Genomic DNA, 26,965 nt, shown 5'->3' with positions numbered 1-26,965 from the left:
AAACAAGAAAACCTCAGGATGTCAAGCTGTGGAAGGCCCTTTGTGCACCTTTTGCAATTTCTCCCCAAACCATGTCAAATCTTCTCTAGCCTAGTGCCCAGTCCTGCTGTCCTTTCTTACATGAGTCCAAATGACTTGAAAGTATGTGACTTCACTGTGATTATGCACATGTGAAAGGCGTCAGGATCTGGCCTCTACTTATAAACTCTTTAGAATAGGAATTTTGAACCAGATTCTTTTTTTTTTTAATGGAGATATACCTATCTCATAGAACTGGAAGGGACTCCAAAGGGTCATCAAGTCCAGCACCCTGCCTTCACTAGCAGCACCAAGTACTGATTTTGTCCCAGACCCCTAAGTGGTCCCCCTCAAGGATTGAACTCACAACCCTGGGTTTAGCAGGCCAATGCTGAACCCACTGAGCTATCCCTCCCCCCTAATGCTTCTTGCTACCCTAAAGTAAATCTGGCATAGCTCTACTGGAGTCACTCTGGATTTACACTGGAGTAGCTGAAAGCCAAATCTGTCCCCATGCCTTTTCTTTGTAAAGTAACACACATCTGTGCATACCTGTAATTCATAAAATAACTTAGTGTTATGTTATGATCTTTGTTAATTCAGACATGCATTTTAGGCTGAAAAGAACATTTACAAATGTGGGAACCTAAAGTAACCTAAATAAAAATGGCCTGATTGTCAAATGTGCTGTGCACCGGCATGAACTTCACTGGGATACGTGGGTGCTCAGTGCTTCTAAAAATAGGGCCACTTTTGCCTAAATATGAATTTAGGAGCTTAACTTCAGGCATCCTAGCCAAAATTTATATTCTTAATATTAGGCTCATAGGTCTACTTTCAGGCACCTACATAGAAGTGGCCGGATTTTCATTGAAGTCACTGAGAGCTGCATTGCGCTGCATCTTTGAAAATCAAACCTCTTTGATCTAGGTGTCTAAATATGTATTTAGGAGCCTAACTTTGGGCACTCATTTTAAAACAAAATTGGACCCAGGTTTGAAAATTTTGGCCTTCTTCAGTCCAATGGAGCTGGAAAAATCCTTGCTGATCTACTAAAGGATACTAACAATATGCTCAGATAAAGTTTGTGAAAGTGACTAGGTTTTTCTCTCAAAGATTGTTTGTTATATTCACTGCTGGAAGGAAGTAGCTCAGAAATGAAGAAGCAGAGTAAAGATATTTGATGGTCTGATAGGATATCTTGGGTGAAATTCTGGTTCCACTGAAATCAATGGCAAAGCTCCCAATGACTTAAATGGAGGTAGGATTTTCCTCTTGGAGGAAGTGACAATCCCCTTTTCTAGAATCCTCATTCTGGATGGTTTCTGCATGCCAGCTGACATTTTAATTCCTGAAACACCCTGGGCTCACATCCAAAATATCTGTATTTTCTAGGGGTTTTCTTCATCAAAACTCAAGCTTTTGAAAGCTTCAGGAAAAAAACTGGCCATGAGTACTTCCTCCTCATACAGAAGGCATTCAGAATGGCCACCAAAAGAGGGAGGGGTTAGGAAGGCACAAGGCCAAATTCAGTTTCACAATGATTCCACTGACTTTACTGAAGTTACTCTGGATTTCTGCCCATGTAACTAAGATCAGAATCTAGCTCACACTGCATTAAATGGTGATTATTAACTGGAAAATGTATTTGTTTAACTTTTTAAACAAGTCATACCACAGCTCTATGCTCTCTTTGCTCTTGTGAAGTCTAGCTCTGCAGTGACACTTACAGTTGTGAAATATGAGTTTTTAGGCTAGCCGGTACGGTAGTGAATTACAGGAATCAGATCCATTTTAGATATTAGGCCAGACAGGACTGAGCTCTGTAATTTAGAGAAAATCCCAGATTTTATCAATCATAATGGAAGGTTTTGACAGGTTTCCGTTATTGTATGCAAAAACTGATGATGAATGAACATTAAAGAGGAAAAGAATTAAACTGCTGTACCGCTCTGTGACAGATATGGCAATTTCCTGCAATATCTTTGGGCGATCTCACTGTGTTAAGTTTATGTGTCATTGCGAGCCCATGGGGGAGGTTGACCACAGCCCTCCAGGACCTAAGAACAGTGCAGGGGTAGGGGGGAAGGGGAGGGAGCTATTAGGCAAATTCACTCAGCTTATAACACTTCCAGGGAGGTACCACCACCTGGACAGGCTCACACATACTAGTACAAACTGGATTCTCCAGAGACCAACAGACGAAGAAAGGACTTTGGGATAAACAGTCTCAGTTTAAACTGACTCAGGGCCTTCTTTCTGATCCAGCAAATGGAGAGAACCTTCAGTCCAAGGGAAGGGTTGGAAGGACTGACACCTGCCAAGCCTGAGGCTGGAGTTGGGGTGACCTCTGGTAAGTTTTTTAGCGTGTGTGTAGATTTTTATTGTTTTTAATACATTTTCTCTGTAATGCTTTCACCTTAAGAATAGATATGTTTGCTTAGACAGAGCTGTGTGGTAACTTAGAACTGTGGGCAATTGCACCGTTTATATTTTTCACAGAGTATTGAATTGCAAATGCTGGCCTAGTTAAGCAGTCTGTCTTGCTCAGAACAACACAGTATAGGCAGGGAACTGTGCAGCCTGGAAAAACCTTGGTCAGGAGGAAGAGAGACGAAGGTCTCCATCCGAGAGAGAGGTGACAGCTAAGGACCTGGGAGCTTAGAGTGGGTGCCCTTTCTGGACCATGGAGGGGTCATACAGGTGGAGTTCCCCTGACCTGTGACACGCTCTACTCCTTTTGGACTGCTGCAAGACAAAATGGAACCTCAACAGTTCAATCCAAAACAGCATGACATTTGCAACAACAACAACAAAAAAGCCAAAGATTGGTTATACCATATAAAGTCTCGGCAGTGCGAACAATATGTTGGTTGCCTAAGGTAGGTGGCCATAAACTTGTGTCCATTGACTTGATGAACTCTGCGTCGCACAGCACCCTGCCGCTTTCTGGGACGCATCCGCTCTCTGAATACACGTTCTTCATTGTCTTTGGGTGCTGAAAAGAAAAAGCACAGGGGGGAAAATGATAAGCATAAAATCATCCCAGACACACATTCTGAGAACCAGACATGCAAGGGAAAAATCAAAATCGAAGTCTTAAAAAAGCCCCGTGTATCTAGCAGTGCAATGAAACTCGCTTCCACAAAACTTGGTACAGGCTCTACCACAGGCAAAGCAGAGTTATGTTTATTTTTCTCATTTAGGGCCTAATGTTAATGGGATACGCCTCTTACTGACGTCAGTGGGAGCTGAGGTTCTAAGCACCTCTTATAGTCTAACCCTTTCACTGTAAACTCCATTGGGCTGGGATGAAATCTTCTGAATTTTGTATAGCTCCAAGCACACTGCAACTACTTAAACAATAAACATTGCAATTCTCCAAAGTCCTCAGAGAACTCAACTCCCACTGCCTTCAGAAAGAACAGAGAGCACTGCTGAATACCCCAAACTTTGGGAGAGTTTAAATGCAGAACAAAATTGTCCCAGCTGGTCTTTTTCTCTGAAACAGGCAGGACAAAAACTCCATATCCAAACACCTGGAAAACTTTGTGGAAGTTCCGATTAGGACCTAAACTTTGTGGTTCTAGCTCTCCTCTAACAATAATATTATTCTTATTAGTTGTCTATATATTTGAGGAAAGGGAGGTAGTCTCATTAACTGGCATTTGTACAATTGCAAGCAAGTGGGAGCTTTCGCGGATGGGGGAGATGAAAGTTTAAATGATTGCTTCAGACTCAAAACGCTTAGAAAGACCCTCCAGGACACCAGGGGGTGTTTTTCAGAGTTGGATTGGAGGTTTATGCACAATTCCCAGGAACAAATAAATAATCCTTCTATACACTGTTTTGAAAACATAGCCCTGTGTCTCCTCCAGAAGTTTCCGTATCTGTCAGGCAATTGTTCTGGATGAATTAGCAGCAAAGAATACCTGTGTTGTGATGTCCCATTATTTATTGTAAAGATTAGGATACAGCAGGTGAGTTAAATAAATCATATCACATTAATTTGAATGGATATGTGCGCATTTATATCTTTCCTCACAACAATCAAGCCCAGCATTCAGAAGTGCACCTACTGCGCCACACTTTAGGCAGAGTTTTGCTGTGGAATTCGCAGGGTTTCTGACCATTACTTGATCCACCCCCATCATTCCTGTTGAAGGTAGAAGACTGGCAGATCAGCAAAGAGAAACTTCAAGTAACAGTAGAAAAACTATTTCTGTTCCCAGCAGATAAATATCCATGTCCCCCCAAACCACTCCTTCAATCCATGCTAATTAGCACCCCTATTGACACACTCAACAGAGAGCCCAAGGATTAGCAATCTCTTTCTGTCTATACTCATTGGCTCTAAATAAGGTACTTTTAAAGCACTCCTCACCTTGGTATCTGCAAGACAATACCTTTGTTTCCACACACAACATAAACCACTTTTACTTCTTCTTTCAATGGTGATGAATTCTCAAGAGGGCCTTCTCTACTAAACTTAGATCTAAAAAAAGCCTTTAGCTAAATTTAACCAATGGCACTTCCACATTCTACAAAACTGGTTACCACTAAGTTCTTTCAGGTGCCCAGATAGACACAAGAGGGTATATCCAAAAAGGGATTTAGGTGCTTTACTGCCATGTTAGGGGTCTAAGATCCTCAACCCCTGCTCAGCTGCTGTCTAATTCTGAAGGTGCCTAAATTCCCTAGGCACCTAAACTTCCACCAGTGGGCATGCACAAAACCAACTAAAGTCCTGACACCACCCAGCCACTCGACATCCTAGCTCATGCCTAAGCCCCTGCTGGATTCCCAAACTAGGCATTCCCCTGCCTATCTTGCCTGTGGGGCCCGATCCAGTAGATATTCTCTGAGCACTCCTAACCCGCACAAAAGACAGCCAAGGGTGAGCAGGCCCAGAATTTTTGTGGCTAGCAGGTGCATCCTGATTACCCAATAGCCCAAAGATTAAGGCACCCAACCGGGATGTCCAAGAGCCAGGTTTGAATCCCCACACTACCTGGTTTGGAACCCGGTCTTGAACCCAGGAGGACTCCCACCTCCAGGGAAAGTGCCCTAATCGGTAGGCTATTGTGTATACTGGGGCGGAGCTCTCTCAATCTCTCCTGCTGAAACTTTGCATAAATAAATTAAATACTCATTGGGTCAGAGTGAGATAGACTCTACAGACCACTGGTTAGGGCACCCCCCAGGACATGTAAGAGTCAGGTTCAAATCCCTGGTCCAATGAATATGTATTTACACAAAGTGAAACAGTGTCAACGGGAGAAATTGGGTATTATGGGGTGGGGGGGTCTCAGTCACCTGATGGTCAAGGTATTCACCTGGGATATGGAAGACCCAACTTCAAGTCTCTGCACCCAATCAGGCAGAGCAAAGATTTGAAAACAAGTCTGCCATACCTCAAGTGAATACCCTGAGCCATTGGCTATAATAAGGAGTGTGGGTCTATTTTTTTTTATGATAAAGGGATGACCTGACTTAGGCCCCTAAGTCCAGGAGAGGGTTCACTGCTGTTAGTCCCAAGCAAAGAGAGGTGCTTCCCTCCCCAGCCCAGAGTTAAGTGCCTAAATAGCTTTAAGCAGACCCCAATCCCCCTCTTCTGCATTTCACTCCTCACAAGCTTAGGCAGCTCCCCCCTTAGTTTGCTGGCTTCTGTGAATCTCATTCTTAGGTGCCTAACTCTCCCCATCCATTGCATAGGGAGCCAGAGCACAGAGGTGACAAGTAACTGGTGATAGTGGGGGTGGGGGGAGGGCACGTGACCGCCCCATGTGTTGACTCTATGGGTGGGGCAGGTGCATTCCCACCCATTTGCCCTAGCCTCCCCCTTACTCTCTAGCACCCAGAGAGGCCCCGCACTCTCTCCCCCACCTCTTCTCCCCCTGATGTCTCCGCTCCCCGCTGGCCCCACAGCGGCTCACATGCCACATCCCAAACCCCGCCCCAGTGCCAACTGCATGCTGCATCAAACAGAGAAATTATGACCGAATTTAGGAGAGCGCTGACATTGCAAAAGCCCACCACGTGCCTCTGGGTGACCTTTCCGCGCATGTGCTGCCGGCCCCTGCCAGCAGGTGCTTCCCCTCTCCCTGCGAGGCAAGGCAGGCAGAGGCTGGAGCAGCTGGTGGGGGGCTCCGCATAGCAAGTGACAGCATTTGCCACTAAGAACAAGGAGAGAGCCCAGCTCTCGGAGATTGCCAGACTTGGGATAAGCTGACGAGCAGGGCTCGACGTTGAGGCCCGAGGCACCTGGAGTTGTCTCTCACCTCCCCGCCAAACATTCCTCCGTGTCTCACAGTTTGAAAACCTCTGAATAGAAGCTGTTACTAAATGGAAGGCAGAAATCTGGGGGGGCACATGACCCGCCTGCCCCACCTACGCATCGCCTCTGCCTGAGCTTAGGGTTAGCCTAACTTGGGGCTTAGGATTCCACCGGAAAACAGGGCACCTAAAAGTTAGTTGTCACAACACTGAGCACTGCAACACTTAAGTCCCTTTGTGGATCTAGCCCAAACTGAGCCCTGATGACCCAGACTTGATTGTTAGTTGCCATGAGCAGTCAGCATTAGAGGAATGTGTATGAATCAGACTACAGAGTCATAGTCTAGTGTCAAACAATATTTCAAGTGAAAAGTACTTGATACTTGACTTTCCTTCAGTTTCAGCACTATGTCTTTTAATATTATGCTGAAGAAGGACACGTACTTTGGTCCATCATATATTTCTGTGCACTTTTTTTTAAAATATGGGTTCTGCTCCAGGCTGTTATGAAAACAATTGTACAAAAGGAATGAAAAAAAATTAGAGAACAAATGCGGTCCGTTTTAGACTTCATTTTTTAACCAATTGCTCAGACATCGTCATTACTACTAAAAGCTGTAAATGTGAAAACTACTTACTTAGAATCATAGAAAATTAGGGTTGGAAGAGACCTAAGGAGGTCATCTAGTCCAACTCCCTGCTCAAAGCAGGACCAACCCCAACTAAATCTTCCCAGCCAGGGGTTTGTCAAGCCGGGCCTTAAAAACCTCTAAGGATGGAGATTCCACCACCTCCCTAGATAACCCATTCCAGTGCTTCACCACCCTCCTAGTGAAATAGTTTTTCCTAATATCCAACCTAGACCTCCCACACTGCAACTTGAGACCATTGCTCCTTGTTCTGTCATCTGCCACCACTCAGAACAGCCAAGCTCCATCCTCTTTGGAACCTCCCTTCAGGTAGTTGAAGGCTGCTATCAAATCCCCCCTCACTCTTCTCTTCTGCAGATTAAATAAGCCCAGTTCCCTCTCCCTTTCCTCATAAGTCATGTGCCCCAGCCCCTAATCATTTTTGTTGCCCTCCACTGGACTCTCTCCAATTTGTCCACATCCTTTCTGTAGTGGGCGGCCCAAAACTGGACGCAGTACTCCAGATGTGGCCTCACCAGTGCTGAATAGAGGGGAATAATTACTTCCCTCAATCTGCTGGTGATGCTCCTACTAATGCAGCCCAATATGCCGTTAGCGTTCTTGGCAACAAGGGCACACTGTTGACTCATATCCACCTTCTGGTCCACTGTAATCCCCAGTCCTGCCCATCAGTTCCCTTTCTGAAGTCCAGGGTCCATATTCTGCTGATCTCCTTTCTTCCTTTTCTCAGGATCTGAACTCGACCATCTCATGGTCACTGCTGCCCAGGTTGCCACCCACTTCTACTCCCCCTACCAATTCTTCCCTGTTTGTGAACAGCAGGTCAAGAGGAGCACAGCCCCTAGTTGGTTCGTCCAGCACTTGCACCAGGAAGTTGTCCCCAACACTCTCCAAAAACTTCCTACATTGTCTGTGCACTGTTGTGTTGCTCTGCCAGCAGATGTCAGGGTGATTCAAGTCCCCCATGAGAACCAAGGCCTGTGATCTGGAAACTTCTGTTAGTTGTCCGAAGAAAGCCTCGTTTACTTCATCCTCCTGGTCTGGTGGTCTATAGCAGATGCCCATCACATCATCACCCTTGTTGCTCTCACCTCTAAACTTAACCCAAAGACTCTCAACAGGCTTTTCTCTAGATTCATACTGGAGCTCTGAACAATCATACTGCTCTTACATACAGTGCACTAAAAAAATATCTACTTGCAAATAAGAAACTAGATGTTCTGATTGTATATAGTTCATTCATGATGCAGCATTTGATCTATAGTACAGTCTTGACTCCTCTGCCCCTTGGTGTCTTCAATTTAAGATCTTCTTGTGGTTAAGGCTACAATCACTTTACAAGGTATAATGTCACCTAGAGTTTTTACATTTTAGTCACTAACAAATACCAGAATAATATTTTTAAGTCAAAAATTGTTTAAAACTGTAGTCTAATAAGTCGTGCTTTCAGGCCTCTTACATAAAGAGTCTTCTTTATTAGAATCACATGTTTCACTTATGATAGCCACAGGACGGTCAGAAATAGTAAAAAATAATGAAAATAACAAAACTGTTTCTCTTGTAAAAGAAAGCACATACTTTAGCAATGCTAACATTAGATTGTGGGGATTTGTTTGGGTTTTTCTGGTAATATTCACTTCTGTCATGCAATGGGTGAGGTACTAGCCTTTTGTCACCACAGATCAAGATTACAGTTCTGATCAAGTCACAAGTGAAAACTGAATTCAGTAGTCAGTCGGTCACATCCTAGTCACGGGTGAACAGTTGTCCACCCTGGCACACACCATGTCATCTCACTGGACAAATAGCTACTTCTCAAAAGAACTCTATTAAAAATAATAGTACCACCAAAATTATAGTATTCTACAGTACTCACCCACAACACTGCTGTGTCACTATTGTAACATGATGTTTTGGACAACTGCCACAGATTAATGTAGTAGCTTTATTAGGTGGCTCAGGACTGGACAAGCAGGTTTGTGGACAGAGCTTTGTTTGGAAGGAACCTGTGGCACCTGTTGGCTCATGCCCAGCTTTGTGTGCCCCTCATTCCCATGAACAATAAATTCCCCTCTTCAGTTTAAATAAAACAAGACACATGCTCTAGCCATACACCAGTGAACATCTTCACTAATGCTGTCCATTTGGCTATCCCAGATGTTTACTTAGAAAAAACAAAAACCATAAAGCCCCCCTACTTTTATCTGCTGGTGGTTCAGAGATGACCAGAAAATGCTCGGAGAGTATCAGAAAGAGCCTTGTATGTATGGCACAACCAGACAATGCTCTCAAGATTTCCTTTGGAAAGTATTAGCTTTACATGTGAAATGAAGACATAATGCAGCTGTAGTTTATTATAAGGGCAGATAACGATGTGGCTATTTCCACAATGATTTCATACACGCCACAAGAATATAAATATGAAAGTGTTTTATAGACACACCACCCCATGAGCAGTAATTTGGAAGTAGCAGTTGTGCTAGTCATACAGTTTAGTATATATAATATTTGCCCATTTCAATTCAATGAATTTAAAAAAAAAGTCTTGGGAAATTACTAGATCCCTAAAATAATATTCTGGAGATAGTTTCCTCTGATAGTTTGAGAACCATTTTAAAATAAGATTTATAGAAACAAAATCCTAGAATGGTAGATGATAGGTCCAGAAGAAACCTCTGAGATACAGTATCTACTCCAGCCCCATTCATTTATTTCCATACCTAGTAGAGGAGTTCAAGTTAAGATTAGATGAGTTTGCTAGAACTATTTTATTAAGCAAATGGTTACAGTGTCCAAAGTAAATAGTTCTTTCCCCTCCCTTATGTTATTTTACTTAGATATTCATACACAATAATCATTCCCTCATTAAAAGCAGTTTCTTTTAGGCAAAATAAATTCAGTTCTCTTAAGCTTTCCTAAGAAATTCTAAAGACCCATTATTTTTTTGGTTGTCCTCTTTGCCTTTTTTTTTTTTTTTTTTTTTTTTTGGAGGGGGCATAATCCTTCATGGTATTATTTTCAAGAGAAGGCACCAGAAATGAGTATGATAATTTAACAATTCTTGGGGAGGAGATGTCTCTGCAGCATATGTTGCATGCAGTGTTGTTGTAGCTGTGTTAGTCCCAGGAGAGAGCCCAGGTTAGTCTCAAAGAGAGCCCACTGATTTCTTCCCTGCACCCAGACTACATTGCTGGTGACTGGGTCCTGCAAAACATTCACACACAAGTTTCCTTTAAACTGTGACTACACTGTTAAAGCAAAAACTACACTGATCCCCATTGTTACATTGGTCACACTTCATATTAAGGATCCATTTATAAAGGATGTATAAAAATGTTTTAAATATAATACAAACATGAGCAGTATGATATAGATAGTTATACACACATCAGCTGATACATATATGGATATAGGCTATGGCGGTAAGCAAACTATTGATCTGCTGTACTCTAACAATTGAATAAGCATTTATTAAAATAACTATTAATCATTTATTAACCCTTTTTAGTCTACTGTATTTATAACTGGCATTTTAATAGAAAGGGTGTGCATTGCATTTTATCAGAGTGAGGCATTCTTCCAGCCTCAGAAAACAAGCAAATTGTTGCCATGGGATATTTAAATACTGCAGATTTTGATCAATAAGCATTTATTAATCTAATAATAATTTGCACTAATGTAGCACCCTCAGTTTCAGAATATCAAAGCACTTTACAAACATTAATGAAACGAACCTTACAACACCTTGCTTAGGTAGGCATATATTGTTATCCTTTTACAGATGAGGAAGGAAATTGAAGCGACAGGTGGAGTGGCATGCCCAAAATCACACTGCAAATCTGTGTCAGAGCCAGGAACAGTATGTTGGATTCCTTAAATCACAGGATTGAGTGTAACCAGAAGATTATCATATGCTAAAATTATGCTCTGGGAATTTCTCTGGAGCTCCAATAGCCTAATGTCTTTACCGGCACAGAGCGCCACGAGAAAGAACAGAAATATTGGTACTGTGACCAGCCACATAGAAACAGTAAAAGAATTTTGCCCTTAAAGGTGCTATTTTCTAAAAGAAATTGTGCATACATTCCAGGTACTTTTTTCATTGTTAAGCATTCTTGGGGTAAATTAACTTAAGCAACAAGTTAATTTCATAAATCTTGACAGAGGGAAAATTATAAACAATAAGGAAAGAGGTAAAATGTTATAAAGCTGCAGGTTTTCACTGATCCATAGAAAAAATTAATTAGGTGGTATACCAAGGTCATATAAAGAATTAATATTTTATTACAAATACAATATTTCTGGACTTAATTTCTTTAATAAATGATGAAGACAGTGATTTAGGTTTCCTAGATCTTGAACCTGCTCACCCATGGAAAGTAAAAAGGCACTTTTTCCATGTACTTGAATGGAAGAATTATCAGGTCCTTAACTAGATGTGCACTGTCAGGGCCGGCTCCAGGCACCACCCCACCAAGCATGTGCTTGGGGCGGCACCTGGAGGGGGGCGGTGCGGCGCTCCGGCCCGAGAGCGGGGCAGCGACTGGGCTCACCGCCCTCCCCGCGGCGCTCTGGCCGCTGGGGAGAGCGGAGCCGCGGCGGACTCGCCGCCCTCCCCCCGGTGCTCTGGCCGCTGGGGAGAGCGGAGCCGCGGCGGACTCGCCGCCCTCCCCCCGGCGCTCTGGCTGCCGGGGAGAGCGGAGCCCCGGCCGGGCTCGCTGCCCTCCCTCCGGCGCTCTGGCCACCAGGGAGAGCGGAGCCACGGCCGGGCTCGCCGCCCTCCTCCCGGCACTCCGCCGCGGCCGGGCTTGGCGCCCTCCCCTGCCGCGCTCCCCGCCGGAGGGGGGGGGGGCGGGGCGGCGGGAGGCTTTTTTGCCTGGGGCGACAAAAAAGCCAGAGCCGGCCCTGTGCACTGTCACCAAAGAAAATCTAAGGATGTCTAACAGTAAAAAATAAAATGGAAGAATTATCATTATAGGATAGAAATTTTTTCAAAACAAGTAAGTGTCTTGACACATAATATCCACCATTAATTACCATATATACTCGTTCATTAGCCTGTTCGTTTATAAGCCGACCCCCCAAAATGGTTAGGTAAAAATAGCAAAAACTGTATGACCCTTTCATAAGCCGACCCTATATTTCAGGGGTTGGCAAACTTTGGCTCCCAGACGTCAGGGTAAGCCAGTGGCGGGTCAGGACGTTTTGTTTACTTGGAGCATCTGCAGGCATGGAGTCCCTTAGCTCCCTGTGGCCGCGGTTCGCCGTTCCCAGCGAGACGCTCCAGGTAAACAAAACGACAGTGTATTAGATATTCAATTCAATGATTCCATAGAGTTTACAATCATCAAATTTTGGTGTAGACCCGTTATAAGCCAACCCCCGCTCTTTGATGTGTCACTTTTTTTTAATCAAAAATAGTCAAGTATATATGGTAAGTAAATGCTTTCTGAATCTCCAAAAATAACTTTCACTTCAGATTGTGTAGGGCCCAAAATGTGCTAGGTGCTTTAAGTACTTGCTTGAGTTCTGCCTTAAACGAGATACATCTAAACATGCGCTTAAATGCTTTCCTTTATTGGGACCAGAGTAAATCACAGTCCATGCTCTGAAGTGTTTACAAAAAACACTCCATTCATTCACACCCACCTGTGCGGGAGGAGAAATGGGCTTCTCTCCTCTCTACGCGCATATCTGTGATCCAGGTGGCTAGTGCAAGGGAATAACAGGTACCTTGTATTACTTTCCTTTGCTCTCTTGCATGGCTATGCAAGCCAGGCCATGATCTAACTCAAAGTGACCAGGGCAGTGAGAGGCATGTGGCTTTTTTTGTTCCAGGTTTTGTTTTATTATATATAAAATATCTCCACTGCCTCCTACTGTGCCATTATTAATGTCTGATCCAAACCTTATTTCCATACCCAAATTACATTATTTATTGACAATGTCTTTATTAGCACCTTTAAGGTGCTGATCAAGTAACTGATAATAATGCAGCCCTATCCTTCCAAACTAAGCAACATGGCATTACCTATAGTTTACAGATGAGCCCATTAAAAGGGAAATCCTGTGTGCTGCACATGGATATTGAACTGCCCGTGCCTTGACAATTTTTGCAAGAATAGGCGACTGACCTGGTGTTCTTAAGACAAAATTTTCCAACCTCACTCTTGTACAAGGCAATAACTTGAAGCCAATAGTCAAAACTCCACGCCCACAGAAGTGGGATGTAGCAACTCCACAGCTACTTTGGTAGTGGCTGTGGGGTAGCTCTTTTGTTGCATACTGGCCCTGGGGACAATATTCCATGATTACTTAGGCAAACTTCCCTGTGATATAAATGGGAGAATTTCCTCATATAGGACTCCATGATGGGCCCTTATATCTTCCATCAATCCATGTACACAACTCCCATTAACAATACCAGGGAGTTACATTTATGCCTCAGGAGGTGAGCAGAAGACAATTTTTTAATGAAGGCTAATATTTAAAGCACAGCTTAACAATTTAAAGGAACAGACGACTAGAAATCTAGTAAATTCAAACAAAAAAGTAAAGTTAAAAGTAGTTTCAGGTACTACCCCTGTCCCGGAGCCCCCGGCCAATTTTTGTGAAAGTTCACACAAGTAACAGGGAAAACTGGCTAAATACTTGACACTAGAGCAGACACATTAAAAATGAATATATGCAAAAAGTTGTCAAATCCACAGAGAAACCAAAATACCAAAAAAAAAAAGAAACACTTTTTCTCTAATCTCTTCCAGTTATAATAATTGTAGGCATTACTTATAGCAATAGTAGGTAAAACATTTCCAGGCACAAGTGTGATTTTGAAGTTAATGATGTCTCTTTAATAAAGACTTTGTCATAGAACTATCACAAAGATTCCATTGTTGCAAAAGAGTTCTGTTCCTAGAAATGCCATAGGAAATTTACAGTTAAACAACAGACTCTCTGAAAAATCCATTTAATATCTCAGGGTTTTTAGATAATATTTCAGCTTCCAAGACCTTTTTCTCAAGACAGAAGTTTAGAATAAGTATTTTCAGTATGAAAAGAGTCAATTTCACAGAAGCGGGGAGAAGAAAAATCAATAATACACTGTAATCATTTCATCCTCTCTACATTATCACTAAAGGTTCAGTGACATCAAATAAATCACTGCAGACAAAATGTCATTGTATCACAAATGTGCACTTGAAACGAGAGAAAAGTCTGTGTGGAATTTGTGTGTTCTTCATACAGACCAAGCAATGAGCAAGATTCCAGTACTCTTACTCATGATGAGTGGCACCTTACTCTACTGAACTGAATGGGTCTACTTAAGAAGTAGCATGCTACTCAGTGTGTGTAAGTGTCACATTTTGGTCCAATTGGTTTCCAAGGGAGGAAAAGTAATGCAACGCTTTTGGCGGTATAGTGGAAAGATGCAGTTCTTCATATCTGTAACCATACTACACTGACTGAGCCCTCATCTGGTCTCACAAACTAAAGCCTCAACCCTACAAAGAGATGCATGCAGGTGGATCCTTGAGCCAGTGCACAGCCCATTGAATTCAATGCTGCTGAAAGCATATGCATGTGTGTCCTTCTCTGAGCATCATATTACAGGATCAGGGCCTAAGCAGAGCATGGCTGTAAGTACTTAGAAAGGAAACAAACCCCTTTCCCAACAGGGGTTGTGGAAAGTGGGGTCAGTGATTCAGAAGGAGGCATGGTTCCCTCTGAATAACAATTAAAGCAGATATCTGACAGTATTTTAAGTGCAAGCTGTTGATGGATAAGGGAAAGCTCAGGTACAGTTTGCTGTTTGATGCCAGGGCTGCAACATGGCATTGCTGGTGGAAGCCTTGCATGGTTGGAAACCTTGTACTCAGATATGGGTTTAGTTTTACAAACTTATATTTCCTCTTATGTGCAGCATAGAGTTTCCTAGAAATTGCATATGGGCTTGAGCTAGCAGGCTAAAAATAACATGGAGGCTGCAGTTTGAGTTCTCAAGCCCACCCAACCACTTAGACTTGAGCCTGAGTCGCAGCCTGAGCTGCATGCAACATCCACACTGTTATTATTAGCATGCTACCTCATGCCCGTCTACCCAGTCTGGGAAGCTCGCTCCCAGTTGCAGAGCAGACATACCCTCTGAGGCGTGGCACAGAATCTCACCCTCCATTCCTAGGTCTGTTCCTACAGTTCTTTCCTGAAGAACCTCTCTATCCCTGTCCTTAATACCCTCATCATCAGATGGACTTTCAAGCCCTTTTATAGCCCTGGGATGGAGCTAATATGGCCCTACCTGGCCTTGTAGCCAGGCTGACTCAGAAGAAGAGCTTTGCACCTCAGTGCAGAGTCCTAGAACCTGCCCTCTGCCACACGAAGTATTCATTATTTTCACCTCTGCTTCCTAAGAGCTCTGATTTTCCAGTTCCGTGGGTTATCATAGCATCTACTTTAATAATGAAACCAGATGTAATTAAAATACTTTAATATTTACTGTAGATGCCCAATGGACTTTCAGAGAGATTCCAGTTATAAATAGTAAAGAGACAAATGTATTAATTTGAATCAAGATACATTTATCTAATTGATCATAAACAACATTTTAAAACAGGATGTTTAATAGACAAATCAGAAATAGCCTATTTGTCCTTCTGCAGGGACCTGAGGTTTGTTGCTTCAAGTGATAAATACTGGGCTAGATTCCTATTCCCTTATAGGACTAGTCAGTGCCAAAAGAGTATCAGACTGCAGCCCGTAATAACTCAGAACCTAAGACCACATTGCATAACATGCTCCATTTTATTACTGTAATTAGAGTTATTAATATTCTTATCATTGATCTTTTGATGCAAGTAGTAGTCTTAGTAAATTAAAAGCGCCCGATCCTGCATTCTCTGCACCAAGAACTCACAATGAGGTCAGCAGAGAGGATATAAAGGGTAATATTTACTGATGAAAGAGTGGAGAAAAAGAGGAACATTGTACCAGGTCCCTGATCCCAGGGGCACCCCAAAATGTCTGCAACTGGGGTGAAGTGGAGATGAAATGGGTGGCTCCAGCAAACATGATGTACAGGACCCCAAATTTCTCTTGACAAGCCCAAGGGTAATACAGTAAAGTCATAATGGCACCTTTCATATATCAGACAGATGTTTTCTTACAATTTCAGCTATTCTTATTTTGAAATTTTAACCAAAATTAAAATATTTTCCAGGTCCAAAGTTTGGAATTTGGGCTTTTGAGAAATAAGAGTCAAATCCCGCTCACCTTCATACTCACATGAATAACCATGTCACTGGGACTTGCTCATGCAAGTAAGCAGAACAGTATTTCTCCCTGAGTGATGGGGTTTAGTATTAAAAATAATAAATAAGAAGTTTATCTCCACAACAGCTTCTAATTTGCTCACTAGCTTCAATATTCCTCAAACCTATTCTATCTGACCCTGAATGTACACTATCTTGTGCTGTCTTGCTGCATGATGACTTTAGGAGACAGGTAATTTACAACCCCATCAACAATCCAAAACTACCAAGTGCTGGAAAACAGATCCCAAAGCAATAGAGAATATTTACTGCACCTGAAATAGACTAATAATTATTAATAATCATGGCAGCAAATTACTTTATTTCAAAGTAAAAAGAAGTGCATTGTCCTCTGATGCCAGTCTAAAACCTAGAGTTCTCCAGAGAAGGAGAACCTGACCAAACTGTCAAATTATTTTGTAAATAAAAGATTTATTATACTCTTGGTTTAAAATGACACGGATGCAATAGCTCAATAAGATACCCGAGAACAGAGATGTCTGATAGAAGCAATATATTTTAGGTATCACATAAAATACTTTAAACATATACTACATTTAAAACAATATTCAAACCCAAATAAGTAAAATAAAAACCTTATAAAAATGTGGCATATGTACTATAATAAACATATTTACAAATGGAATTATATCAAATGTATGCTCAAGTATGGATCTTATACCTTCTCAATCATTTTTGGAAGCACTCTGGATTGACAAGCAATATAGTACAATTGTATATACACATGTATACTCTTAATCCCAATCTGACATTGCCATTACAGATTCTTTAGGACAATGTATATTTTCTTCTTTAAAGATTTTTTTTTGAGGGGGGGGGGAAGTCACTGTACATATTTAGTAAATGTTTAGAAAGCAAATGCTTTTTTTCTTTTGTGCAAGTTTACTGTTCTTAAAAAAATAATGAAACATAATTTAAAAAATATGCCAGTATTATTATTCATAATCCTCCTGGGATTATTTTGTGATATCTCCACAGAGATTGCTACATCTAACAAACAAATGCTTATTGTAGCTATTTTTGTTTTCAATACATTACTGTATAACACAATATTAATTTTAATCAATTATTAAATGTCTAATTTCCTTTAAAAAAACCCAAACATATAAATCTATTTACTAAGGGTCTGATTCTGCCATCCTTACTCAATTAATGACATTTTACTCCTTGAACAATCCCATCATCCTAACCACTCATCCTCTACTAATGGTTAATTATCTGTCCAGTGCATTTGGGTGTAGAACCATTTAAAACAACATCAGACTTTGAAACAAACAGCAAAAAAATTCATTCCCTCCACCTTTTTTCAAACCACAAAGGAAATTTAACCTACTCAGGTAAACTCCCTTGACAAATCCTAGACTCCTGACTAGTGCAAGTGGTCCTAGTAAAGTACAATCCATTGCTTATTTATCTCTCTCAGCATTTAAATATACAATTTATTAATAAAAGCACTTAGTGAACAATGATAGAGGTAAATGTACATGTAAATCAGGTAGAAGTAAAAGTACAAATTATTATTTATTATTAGCTTAGTGCTCTAAGGCTCCAATTTAGCAAAGTACTTAAGCATGTGATTAAGAATGTGAGTCGTCCCAATGAATAAATGGACTGCTCAAATACTTAAAGGTAAGCACATGATTAAACAGCTTACTGAATCAGGGCCAAGATACACTTGCATTGTACAGCAGAAAACTGTGCTAAACAAACAATATGTTCCGTTCCCTGAAGGACTTACATTCTATGGGCACAACGCGGTACAGGACAGGACAATACAGAATGATGATGTGTTGGCAGACTGTCATTACAGTTGGAATAGGTTAAGGAGCAGGCTTTAAACGAAGGTCTCCTTGCCCCTCAAAATAGGTCAAAATTGAGAAATACCAATGCAGAGTCCAAATAAGGAAATGTTCTATCTCTCTCTTCAATCTCAAAGCATTTTTATATATAGCACTTATCACCTTAGCATCTAGGCATAGTGCAAGGATTAAAAAAACAAAATAAAAAAAACCCACAGTAAGATCAGCCTGCACAGTCCGTTCCCCATCCTTCTGTAGATGTGATATCAAGTCCTATCATGAATGTGATGTCAGTTCTCTCTTCCATTCCAGTTTCTAATCTAGCTGCTAGTTTTTGAGTGTGCCATTAAATTTTTTTCTGTTTTGTTTCTTTAGGGTCATTGGCCTAGATCTTTGAAACACAGGCAAAAAGGTGCATACAATGTTGCCAACTCTCACAATTTTATCGCAAGTCTTGCAACATCTGGCGCTTTGCTTAGTGCCCTAACTCTATTATTAAACGAAAGCTGCGGTTCTCACGTAAACAATCAAGTTTCTAGCCCTCATGGTTGCAGAGAAAAGCGTGAGTACACCCTGAAGCATAAGAAACCAAAAGGCAAATAAAATAAGAAACCCCACATTACTGTTTTTATTAATAACTTCATGATTTTCGTGGACCAACATGACTTTTGAAAGATTGGGGTTGGCACTACAGTACATCTATGGGTATGTCTACATTACCCGCCAGATCGGCGGGCAGCGATCAATCCAGCAGGGGTTGATTAATCGCATCCAGTCTAGACGCAATAAATCGACCCCCCAGCGCTCTTCTGTCGACTCCTGTACTCCTCCGCCGCGAGAGGCGCAGGCGGAGTTGACGGGGGAGCGGCAGCAGTCGACTCACCGCAGTGAAGACACCGCGGTGAGTAGGTCTAAGTACGTCGATTTCAGCTACGTTATTCAAGTAGCTGAAGTTGCGTAACTTGGATCGATCCCCCCTCCAACCCCTCCCAAGTGTAGACCAGGCCTTACAATGACTAGAAGATAGATTGACAGGATAGAACTCTTTAAATCCCTTTGCAAACAGGTTGCAGAATCTTGGACCATTCCAAAATTCTACTCTTTTCTTGATTTTCCATACTTCCTTCTCCCAGAGTTCACTCTGGGGATTCTCTCTGTACTCCTGCCTTTGGAAGGGCTTTAAAAAAAAAAAAGTCATTTATGTGCTATACATGCTATAGAAATAATACTTTCTGAAGTTTACCTGAGCACCTAACAGTATCTGTCAACTGACAGACAGAATTTCAGGGTAGATTGTTTATACGTAGGAACTTCTTGAAGCAGGCTAGTTGGATCTAGGCCATTTTGTGTGACTGATGGCAGTTTATGTCTCTAATTAATGTAAACTCACTGAGGGAGAGAGCTGGAAAATGACCTTTGAGGAGGCAGCAGATGTGTTGATAGAGCCGCATTTTGAATTTCGTAGTTCTGTTAAAGTTGATACAATATTCAAGAATGCATGAAAAACTCATTGATGGAAGCAGCTGGCAAGTGTGAGGAGTGGATGTTGGAGGATGAAGAACCTTACTGTAGGAATTGAGAATAAAAGGAGTAGAGAGTATTTGGGGGGGAAAAGCACCCTGACTTATATTTCTGTAAGAGAATAATTAACTCATGGATGAAGCAGATATGCGAAGACTTTAAGTAGATTGCTCCATTAATACTTTCTCATCCTTATAGAAGAGAGAGAAAAAAATGAGATCAGAGAAGGAATAGGATTTCAGGAAAGAAGGAGTGGACAAAGGCAAGTGAAAGGACCAGGGACTGGAAAACATCCAGGACAATTTTATTTTCCACATGACCTGCCCAATAGCACAGTGCATGTAGAAAATGGATTTTAGTCTGGGAATCCAGTTTAGGTTTGGGATTATATAGACACTCAGCGTCTGGTTTAAATTGAATGTACTGTACATTTATCTGATCTGAGGGAAAGTGAGTGCTCCCTACCCATGAGGTTTTCTGTCATCTCAATTGTTGGTAATGCCAACGGAAAAGCACCAGAGGGACAAACTTTTCCATAGGAATCTGGAAAGAGTGAATTTGAGCCCTGGCTTGTATTTCTGTAGGAAAATAATTGACTCATGGAGGAAGCAGATATGCTAAGACTTTAAGTAGACTGCTAGTGTTTGGTCCATTAATATTTTCTCAAACACTTAGGGCAGATCTTCAGCTGGTGTAAATGGATTTAGTATACCTGACTTCAAAGGAGCTATTCCAATGTACACCAGCTGAGGATCCAGAAATTAGTTTTTCCAGATATTCTAATAGCTAGTGCTAATGTGAACCATGCTTAAGCAAAGGAACAGGTAAGACTCTCACAGACATAAAATGTGCTTAACAGTGGAGGCAATTCTATAGTGCTATTTCAAGCAAACCAACCCCCCCAACACACACTTTCAGCAACATAAATTTTGTCTGTCACCACTGGATGGCACTCTAGCATGAGACAGAAAACAAATACCTACTAATCACAATAGTGAAATCCTATCTCAATCTGTTACTTTTTTAAGACCTGAAATTGTTCAGTCCTAAGAGCCAAAGACCACAGTATGCGCTGAAGGTTAACTTTCACCAAATATGTGAAAACTCTATGAAAGAATCAATCAATGTGTGTGGGAGAAAATCTACTTCTAACATTTCTTCAAACAGTAAACTTTCCAAGGAAAATATTTGTTAAATGCTGGGCTGTGGAACTTACACTGCGGTTGTAGTTGAAATAGAAAACAGAGTATGGGGGGGGAGGGAGGGAGGAATCTTTTCCTACCCCTTTCCTCATCCCCCAGTACAAAGAATCTAATCAAACAGTATTTCAAGATCTAAACAACTCCCCACCCAAATTATTTTGGAGGTGTACCAAAAAATACAGGGGGTGGGAAGGAACAGAATGAATAGACAGACAACACAATTCTTGGCATCCCTCAAAGAAGCAGTATTTGGGGGGGGGGAGGGTTATTTCATTTGTTTTCTTAAATTAATCTGGTTACAATAGTAAAAGGTAGCTTTTTCATGTTTTTTTATTCTATAATTTTGTTTAGCCATCACTTAATAAACAGCGAGTCAATGTTCTATAGTAATGGTCCAAAGCACTTTCTCTTACACTAGTGATACTGAAGTGTTTGGTGTTCTTATCATAAAACACCATGGATGAGATTTTTAAAGCCACATAAGAGATTTAGATGCACATTTCCGATTGGAATCCATGGGAGTTCAGCTTTCAAACCTCCTAGGCAACTTTGAAAGTTTCAGCTTGTTGCTTTTTGTTTGTTTTTCTAAATGATGTATCCATTGTTTCAAGCCTTTAAAGTAACTGTATTTCTCAGTAACAAATTAGGAGTATTTGGCTCCACTTTTCCCATACAAAACCTGCACTGACATCATTGGACATACCACAAATGAATCAACAGAAGAGTATGACCCTGAATTTAACTGTGTGAGAGTGAGAGAACAGTTCTGTGTTAAAAGAACACAAAAAGCTCAGTGCATATTTCACATCGAGTGCCATCATCATAACCATTATCCAAGTGCTTGCCATCGCCGAAAAATAAAACCGATGAACTGCACTGGCTTTGGCTGCTTTAATTAATAAGAGATAATCAGATGGAATAGTTATATTGGTCCAAAATATATCCTTGGTTATATCTACACAGCACATTCAAGACAGCGTGGTTACACATGTGTAAGAGCAAGCAGAATTTGGCCCAGACTATTTAAATTAGGGATAGCAATATTCAAGTATGAAATCAAGCCACTACCACCATCTGATCTTTTTGTTTTCCAAGCACCTTCATATATATTAATTCTTTTAACACCATAATGTATTCATCCCAACATGCCCCTGTGCAGTTGCTGATAAGCATGTAGGAAGCCTGCCCACCATCAACAAAGGCAGTGAGTCAGTGAGCTTCTAGAAGACATATTTGGTATCTTCTCTCATATACTTAAAGAAGTCTTGCTATTGCTAGTCTGCCTGTTCACCTGCTAAGCTGAAATACCACTACAGGAAGCAGCAGCATTTGTCTGTCACTGATGAGAAGTCTTATGTTTGGAAAGTCTGTGCAGAGTGGAGAACTGGCAAGGCTGGTGGCGGTTAGTAACTGAAGGCTTTAAAAAAATACCCTTGAAAAATCTCAGGAAAACTAGGGCATATGGCAAAATTTCCAAGAGTTATTTTTCTGAGGGGTGTGATGAGCTTTCACACTCAGCTCCCATATGTGTGAATTACCTGCGAAGTTGTTAACAGTTCTCAGAAAAAGTTGCTAACACTGCCTTTAGAAAAAAGAAAAAAAAAAAGAGTTCAACGGAGAAGTTCTCACATTTATAGTTTGAAAATGAATACCGTAACATTGTAGTAGGAGCCTTCCAACATGACTAACTGAATGAGAAATCACTGTTCTCATGCTCTGATTAATTTTGCACTAGCATTTCTATGAAGAGGTTGCTTTGGAAGCCAGAAAAAAATCAAGTTTTCTTATTAATAACGGAGCAAATAATCCCTTTAAAGGGCCTGATTACTACCCAGAGTTGGAAGAGACTATCAGCAGAAGCTGTCCAGATATGAGTTAATGTCATGCAAGCAACTTTTAAGAAGCTGTTAAAAATGGAATGCATAAGAGTCTGTCTGACTTTTTCCTCCAAAGACAGAAAAGAATAAGCTTAACTGGTTGGTTTCTTTAATAAACATTACCTTTTAACAAAATACCAGAGGCCAAATGCCAAGATATATGTCATTTGCTTTGAGAATTGGGGATAAAAGTGGTGAGCCTAAAATAAAACACTGTTAATATCCTGTATTTTGTTCTTTTCAACAATCCAAGAAATAGTGTTCAAAGGATTCAAAATCAAAAAGAAAAATCTGAAGATTCTTTTCATCGAATGGAAGGACCCCCCCCCCATTTCTGAATTCTAGTGCTTCACTAATCTCTTTTATTGAAAAGTCAGTCTTCACCCCATTTGCTCTGATGAAATCAGAAAGTACCCAACAATACTAACACAAATTGCACTTATCTTTTTAAATAAAGGGAAGTATAAAATCATTAAGATATCTTCTGTCTCTCAAATGATCATGTTTTAGCCTGAACTAAGCAGTCAGGAAAACAGAATGGAGAGCGTATTTATAGCATCAGTGGGCAAATTTAACAGAAATTACTTTAAATATTATAAGTATGTGAAAGACCAGGTTGGATCACAGGTAGCAGGGCCGGCTCCAGGCACCAGGCAACCAAGCACGTGCTTGGGGCGGCACCTGGTAAGGGGCGGCCAATCTTGGGGTGGCGAGGGGCAGCGCGGCGCTCAGCGGGGGGGGGGGGGGGGGGGGGGGGGGCTCGGGGGGGGGGCTTCAGTAGTGCAGCGCTCCGCGAGGGGCGGAAGTGTTCGGCAGCGTGGCGCTCGGCGGGGGTTTCGGCGGCGCGGCACTCCGCGGGGGGTGGGGTTGTTCGGCAACGCGGCGCTCGGCAGGGGGCAAGGGGTGTTCGGCTGTTCGGCGGCGCGGCGCTCGGTGGGGGGTGTTCAGCGGTGCTCCGCTCGGCGGGGGATGTTCGGCGGCGCTCCACGCCAGGGGGTTCAGCAGCGCGGCGCGGGGGGTGTTCGGCAGCGCGGCAGGGGGGCAGGGGCTGTTCGGCGGCGCGGCACTCGGTGGGGGGGGGGGTGTTACGGCGGGGCGGCACTTTTTTTTGCTGCTTGGGGCGGCAAAAAAGTTAGAGCCGGCCCTGACAGGTGGTCCATGGAGGAGTAAAGGCTTGGAATAAAAATAAACATAGTAAATCGGTTTGAAATGTATCTGCTATACTACAAAACCCAAGAAATGAGAAAGAGAGAGACAACTTCCACTGCTGTCAGAAATGGAACTGCCATTTTATTTTCCATTGCATCACACAACTGACTTTCTTGAACCAGGAAATGTGACAATCGAGTGATATGATTGGCTGAACCTGGGTGTTTTATCATTTTTAATGTGTTTGGGGCTGTCAGATGTAGTGAACACCCACAAGCTACACGAGGTTAATTTCCCCCTTTGTTGCCCCTAACATACAGCTTAATTGTTATTCGTTCCTGAACATAATCTAATTAATGCTTTGTCTACACTACAAAATTAACTCGACTTAAGTTACATCAACGATCATCCATCGCTGTAATTAAACCACTTTTGCAAGTCCACACAATGCTCCTTGTGACTTCATTTTGCACTGCTTTTCAACAGACCCTGTAAACTGCACACCCACCATCTCTGTCTGAAAGCATGGATCCTGCACTGCTCTCCAGTCTTGTGAGGAGTGTTATGAATACAACGTGGCTGATCCTGCAGTATTTCATGAGCTGTGAATCTTATAATGACATTGTGATGTCCGCCCTGCTGCATGCCATGGAAAGAAACAATTCAAGATTGCTGTTGGCATTCATGGAGCAGCTGCCGAAACAAGCACTGGCAACAGAAGTTTCGGATGCACAAAGCCACCTTCCCAGAATTGTGTGCAGTGCTCACTCCTGCCCTGCGGCTCAAGGACACCAAAAGGAAAAGGAGAGCTGCCTTCACAGTGGAGAAGTGAGTGGCAATCACTGTGTGAAAGCTGGCAACTCCAGGCTTCTACCAATCAGTTGTGAATCAGTTTGCAGTTGGGAAGTCCACTGCGGGGGTTGCGGTGATGCAAGTGTGCAGAGCCATTAATTGCATCCTTCTACGAAGGACTGTGACTCTGGGCAATGTGCAGGAAATAGTGCATGGCTTTGCGGCAATGGGATTCCTTAACTGTGGCAGGGCGATAGATGGCATGCATATCCCCATTTTGGCCCCAGACCATCTTGTGACGGAGTACATCAACAGAAAGGGCTACTTCTCTAAAATACTGTAAGCACTGGTGGATCACCAGGGTCATTTCACCAACATTAAAGCGGGGTGGTCAGGGAAGGTCCATGATGCATGCATCTTCAGGAACACTAGCCAGTATATAAAGCTGCAAGCATGGACTATCTTTCCAGATGAGAAGATTCCAACTGGGGATGTGGAAACGCCAACTGTGATCCTGGGAGACCAAGCCTACCCTTTGTTCCCGTGGCTAATGAAGCCTTACACCGGAAACCTTGACTTCAGTAAGGAGCACTTCAACTTCAAGTTCGGCAGGTGCAGAATGACTGTTGAATGTGCCTTTGGCAGATTAAATGGTCACTGACACTGATGCTGCCTTTTTGGCAAGTTAGACCTCAGTGAGGAAAATATTCCCATGGTCATAGCAGCCTGCTGTTCTCTGCATAACAGTTGTTAAGCTAAGGGAGGAAAACTTCCGCAGGTGTGGAGCGTTGAGATGGATTGGTTGGTGGCTGCTTTTGAGCAGTCAGATACCAAGGTTGTTAGAGGGGCAAAACGGGGGGCTATTGAAATCAAGAAGACTTTGAAGGAGCATTTTGGCAATGAATCCCAGTAAAGTGTCTTTCTGTAATGCACTGGACCAGGCATTATTTTCTAACATCGTTGAATGACCCTTGTAATGATTGCTGTGTGAGCAATCATTATAGTCTGCAAATGTACCGATTGCCACTGGGTATGAATTTCAGCAGCAGCCACTGTGTGTAGGATACAAATAAAGATTCATTTTATTTCTAAAATTTTTTATTAAACAACTATACAAACATTATTATTTCCTATAAGGAACACGACAATGTAGAGCACTTTTTGAAATGAGGCTCTCCCAGCTGGGTGTATGTCCAGCTATCATTGTGAAACATATCCATGGGGTGCAGTGCATGGGGTACTGCGGTGGACGGGAATATGGGAAGTATGTGCAGGGGAAGTTTGGGGAGGACATGAAAGGCCTCAGCATGTCAGAGACCTCAGCATGTCAGTTTGGTCCTTGAGGAGCTGTATCATCCGCTCCTGCCCCAGTTTCCTCTCCTGGCTGTCCATTTTCAGTTTTTCATTGATTTCTCTCTCCACGCTCTCTGCTCATTATCGGCAGCATCAGATGATTGCAGCACCTCCCTAAACATTACTTACTCCTCCCAGTTCATGTCCTTATCAGACCGAGCTGCTCAGCCGGTGTGAAGGAGGAGACCCTCAACGGCATATCTGCAGAAGCTAAAGAAACAATAGACAGAGGCAGTATTGTGAGGGCACTCACAGCCTTGATTCACCCAAGTTAGATACACCACTGTCTCTCTCTTTCCCTCAGCAGGCACACAGCCTGGTAAGAGCCCTGAGCATGGGGAGTTCGGCCCGGGAGGGAAGGGGCAAGATGGGACAAATGTTGGGATGGTTTCAGAGGAGGATCACTACAAGCCCCTAGTACACTATTCTGAATACTGGCACCATTTTCGAGAGGCAGGGGTGATAGAAGCTGATATCTCACTCCTGCCTATAACCACCCTCTCCCCCCAACCCCCACAGTATTCATGGGGCTCTTGGTGGTGGAGGTGGGGTCGCCGCCGAGCATGGCGGGTAGCTCCTGTAGAATTGGCATGTCTTTGGTGACACACCAGACCAATGATTGGCCTCCCTTGCCTCCTGGTACACCGGCTTCAGCTCCTTGATCTTAGCATGGTACTGCTGTGTATCCCTTTCAGGCCCCTTCTCCATGCCACAAGCAATCTGCCCTATGGCTGGAGTGGAGCTGCAACTGCAGAGCCTCCTCTCCCCACAGACTCAACAACGCCAGTGTACTCCAGGCAGGAGTGCATTTGCTGCAGGGAACTGGCATGGTCATTTGGGGAGATCTGATGTGAGCTGTCCACGCTGAGCAAACAGGAAGTGGAATTTAAAACATTCCTGGGACTTTAAAGGGAGAAGGTGTCATAACTATAAAGGGAAGGGTAACAGCCCCCCGTGTACAATACTATAAAATCCCTCCTGGCCAGAGACTCCAAAATCCTT

General features: G+C 42.5%; 1 protein-coding gene across 1 annotated transcript in view; it reads right to left on the bottom strand.

The window, feature by feature from the left end:
• PRKCE (protein kinase C epsilon) overlaps positions 1-26,965 on the bottom strand; it is a 431,438-nt gene that overhangs the window by 111,570 nt on the left and 292,903 nt on the right. Inside the window, exon 3 of the mRNA XM_029911742.1 lies at positions 2,857-3,016. Within this exon, the coding sequence (XP_029767602.1) occupies positions 2,857-3,016 (160 nt within the window). The remainder of the gene's footprint in view (positions 1-2,856; positions 3,017-26,965) is intronic.

The sequence above is a fragment of the Terrapene carolina genome, unplaced genomic scaffold, assembly GCF_002925995.2.
Source record: "Terrapene carolina triunguis isolate 2854851 unplaced genomic scaffold, T_m_triunguis-2.0 Scaffold120, whole genome shotgun sequence".
NCBI lineage: Eukaryota > Metazoa > Chordata > Testudines > Emydidae > Terrapene > Terrapene triunguis.
Note: the sequence above shows the minus strand (reverse complement) of the source record. Positions and strands in the feature narration are given on the sequence as shown.